The 3,623-nt window shown below is 37.2% G+C and overlaps 1 protein-coding gene across 1 annotated transcript in view; it reads right to left on the bottom strand.

Moving 5' to 3' along the window:
* Positions 1-3,623, bottom strand: part of LOC101859458 (L-proline trans-4-hydroxylase) — a 25,964-nt gene that overhangs the window by 12,457 nt on the left and 9,884 nt on the right. Inside the window, exon 5 of the mRNA XM_005090901.2 lies at positions 2,026-2,117. Within this exon, the coding sequence (XP_005090958.1) occupies positions 2,026-2,117 (92 nt within the window). The remainder of the gene's footprint in view (positions 1-2,025; positions 2,118-3,623) is intronic.

Raw genomic sequence — 3,623 nt, 5'->3', positions numbered from 1 at the left:
TCTCTCTCTCTCTCTCTCTATCTATCTATCTATCTATCTATCTATCTATCTATCTATCTATCTATCTATCTCTCTATCTGTCTATCTCTCTCTCTCTCTCTCTCTCTTTCTTTCTTTCACTCATTCTCTCACTTGGTCTGTCTTCCTCGTTTCTATCCTCTTTTTACTGTTTTTTCCCTCTGCCAGTAGTTGGTTGGCGGATGCTGTGCTGTGGTTTGGTCCTTCTTTCTTATCAAGCATCTGACGTACTGATCTCTTCCTCTTTCTTTTTGTGTTCGTTACTCACTCTCTTGTAACACCTCTTAATCTTCGACACCTATTTGCCGTAAAACACTTACTTAAACTAAAACTTCCCCTGTCATTCTTTTTATCTGTGTGTGATTAATGGAATGGTCTCAGGGTTTTTTTCTACGCAGTCAGTATTACTATTACATTACCTTCATTAATTATTTCCAAGTATAATGCATGTTTTGCGTCAATGGTTTAAACAAATTAAATGTTGTCTACAAATTGAACGTTTAGCACTTTTAAAACATTGTTCTCCCAGTGTTATTTCATATGTTCGTTGATTAACTCCCCTTATCTTCAGGTCTTCAATGGTTGTTTTATTTTTGTATCTTCTTTAGCTCCAAGGAACTGATTCGCCAAGCAATTCTCGACAACGACTTCATGAAAAACTTGGACATGGGCCAGATACGAGAAATAGTCGACTGTATGCATCCCGTGGAGAACCAGAAAGATTCGATCATCATCAAAGAGGGCGATGTCGGCAGTCTGGTCTACGTCATGGAAGGTCAGTGTCCACTAAAGATTCGTTGGAAAAGTTAAGACTTTTAACTCATCGGCATGGATAACGTCTTTTGCACCATACAGAAAACAACAAACATCTTCTGGTTCTTTAACTGTTTAACCACCGTTACCCTGAGTTAACACGAGGGTGTTCTGAGTTCTGATAGCTCAGCTGGTATCTTGCTTGGCTACGTTATGAACGAACCAGGTTCGGTGACGGCAAAGCGCTTAAGTGCTGCACCAAAGGCGCCAGTAAAGCTTAAGTCGACATTTTTAGTAATTAGTTCAAGAGCGGGTGGAATTTGAAAGTGAACGAGAAAAGACCGAGAATGGGATAGTTTATTTTCATCCAAGTTAGTTTTTTTTAATGAATGTAGGAGTGTCGAATTGTCTGCCTCGAGCAAATCTTACAGGCCGCTAAAAATCGGACAAGCGTCTACTTAACATAATAGCTAGCAAATTTATTTACAAATAGGCCCCACGGTTTAATCTGTGGTTTGTTTGTCGTCCTTACTGGTATAGCGCAGGTTTAGGAAACTGAGATTCAAAGAATTTTCTAATTAAGAGATTGTGTGGATGATAAGCGTGTGTTTTCAGAATCGAAGATTAGGAGTTAGAGTAGGCTGATATCAGGTAACTAATTCGATTTGCTTTGAGGTGACGTTGTGTTTGTGTTTGCATTATCAATCTGATCTTGTTTACTTCTGACGTTGTGTCTTTTTTACTGAGCATTTTCAATTGTTTGTGCATGGGATTGTTTATTTGAAGAGTAAGGTTGTCTTTATTTATTTGTTAACAAAATGAAAACGAATTCTACATTAAATTAAGAGAGGATTAAAAATGTCTACTTGTCTTCGGGGCCGTCCTTTGCCGCCCCCCCCCCTCTCTCCGAATTCTACATTAAATTAAGAGAGGATTAAAAATGTCTACCTGTCTCTGGGGCTCTCCTTTGCTCTCTCTCTCTCTCTCTCTCTCTCTCTCTCTCTCTCTCTCTCTCTCTCTCTCTCCCCTTAATTAAAAAGCAACTTACCCACAACCATCCCATGTCGTTTTCAACCTAACCCTTGTTATTTAGACTCACCCCTCTGTATTTGGTATTTAGACTTGATGTTTCCGAAATGTTGTCCGTTTGTTATTTTAAAAAGTAAAACAAGAAAGCAAAAAGAAAAGAACACCGGAAAATGTTGGTGGGGGTGGGGGGCCGAAAAAAAACCCACGAAAATAACGAAAACCTACCCATAGTCTTGATGCCAGATATGTTTTCCACCAGTTCGAGCAGCTTTTGTCATCAGCTTGGTGTGATAGTGATAAACCTCGCCTCCCAGAACCTGTTCTTGGTAAGAAGTAAGTTTTACTGTAATCAACCAACATCAATATTATAGCTTCATTTTTGACACGACGGCCATCATAACACTATCACCATGACATAAATAGCATTATCTTTAACACCAACAGTAGACGCAGTGTCATAGCAGACATTTCAAACGGAAACAGAAGGTTTTCTTTTAATATCTTGCAAGGAAGTTTCAACTGTTTGCACTTTTTAGAATATCATTATCAAAATCATCATCACCATTATCTTTATATTTGTCGACGTAGTTGTTGACTTCAATCTTGTAGAAAATTGCATTACTGTTTAGACTATCATAAAACACTGACACCAAGTTTAAGCCAGGTGTGTTCTTCATCTTTCTTAAGATGATTCAATCGATACAGGAGAATAAGGGAAAGTTCTACCTGTGTTTTTCATAAACCTCATAATACATAGCATACTGACGTTAAACTGCATAATAAGCCAAATACGTATATTCAGTGGGGTCAAAATGAAACTTGAAAATATAATATTCGCCCAATCATCGTGTCAAAGCTCTGCACTGCGCATGCACAAATAATACCAATTTAAAGCTGAACAAATTCTTCTGAGGGATCAATATTTTTTCTATGTTAAAAGTTGCCGGAGATATGGTCACTCAAAACTGACCTTAAAAAAGCAGACTTTTTAAAATTGTGTGAAATCAAAGAAACGTGAACGTGAGTTTGCGCGTGTATTGAGGTCCATCAGTATTAGCGGAATGGGCATACATTGCATATTTAATGAATGGAGAATTGTGTCTCTAACTAACAATACTTTGTTACCATTGTTTCAAACAGGTCAGAAAACAGATGAAAAAACCTATCAGCCACAAATACCGCGCAAGGCTTGGACTTAATCTTAAAGGTGCACAGTATTACTCGTATTTATGTTAAGAGCCCGAAACATTTGGGCATACACTTTATTACTTTTTTGACACATTATATTATATACATACATATATACTGTGTGTTTCTATGTAGGCATGACTGTTTTCCTTTTTTTTTGTCATGGGTCACTAACCTCCAAAATGATTAATAAAAGATTTTTATTTTTCAGATTTCTCAGAATCAGAAATGCTTCCGAGAGTCCAAAACGTTCTTCAAAAACACACATCAGTCGGCGTGACCCTGCCGTTTCCCACTTTTAATTGCATCGCATTGTGACAAACAAAGGACTAAAAATAGCCAACACGCACCGAAATATCCAGGCTATCTCAATAATATTTATATATGTTCCTTTTATCTTCTCAAAATAACGAGCTGGTTTTAGAACTGCAACGTTCTCCCAACACTAAGCAAAAATAAATTAGATTGAAATGTATACTATAAAGAAAGAGATACCTGATTATTACGCTTCGTCTAAACAAAAAATAATAAAATCTTAGGAGAAATGACAAGAGACACACAATGCAAAATGAAATAAAACAAAGCCAGACTGAAACGAAAAAATTATAACAGCTAGATTAACAACGCGCGGAACG

The sequence above is a fragment of the Aplysia californica genome, unplaced genomic scaffold (genome assembly GCF_000002075.1).
Source record: "Aplysia californica isolate F4 #8 unplaced genomic scaffold, AplCal3.0 scaffold00023, whole genome shotgun sequence".
In the NCBI taxonomy this organism is placed as follows: Eukaryota; Metazoa; Mollusca; class Gastropoda; order Aplysiida; family Aplysiidae; genus Aplysia; species Aplysia californica.
Note: the sequence above shows the minus strand (reverse complement) of the source record. Positions and strands in the feature narration are given on the sequence as shown.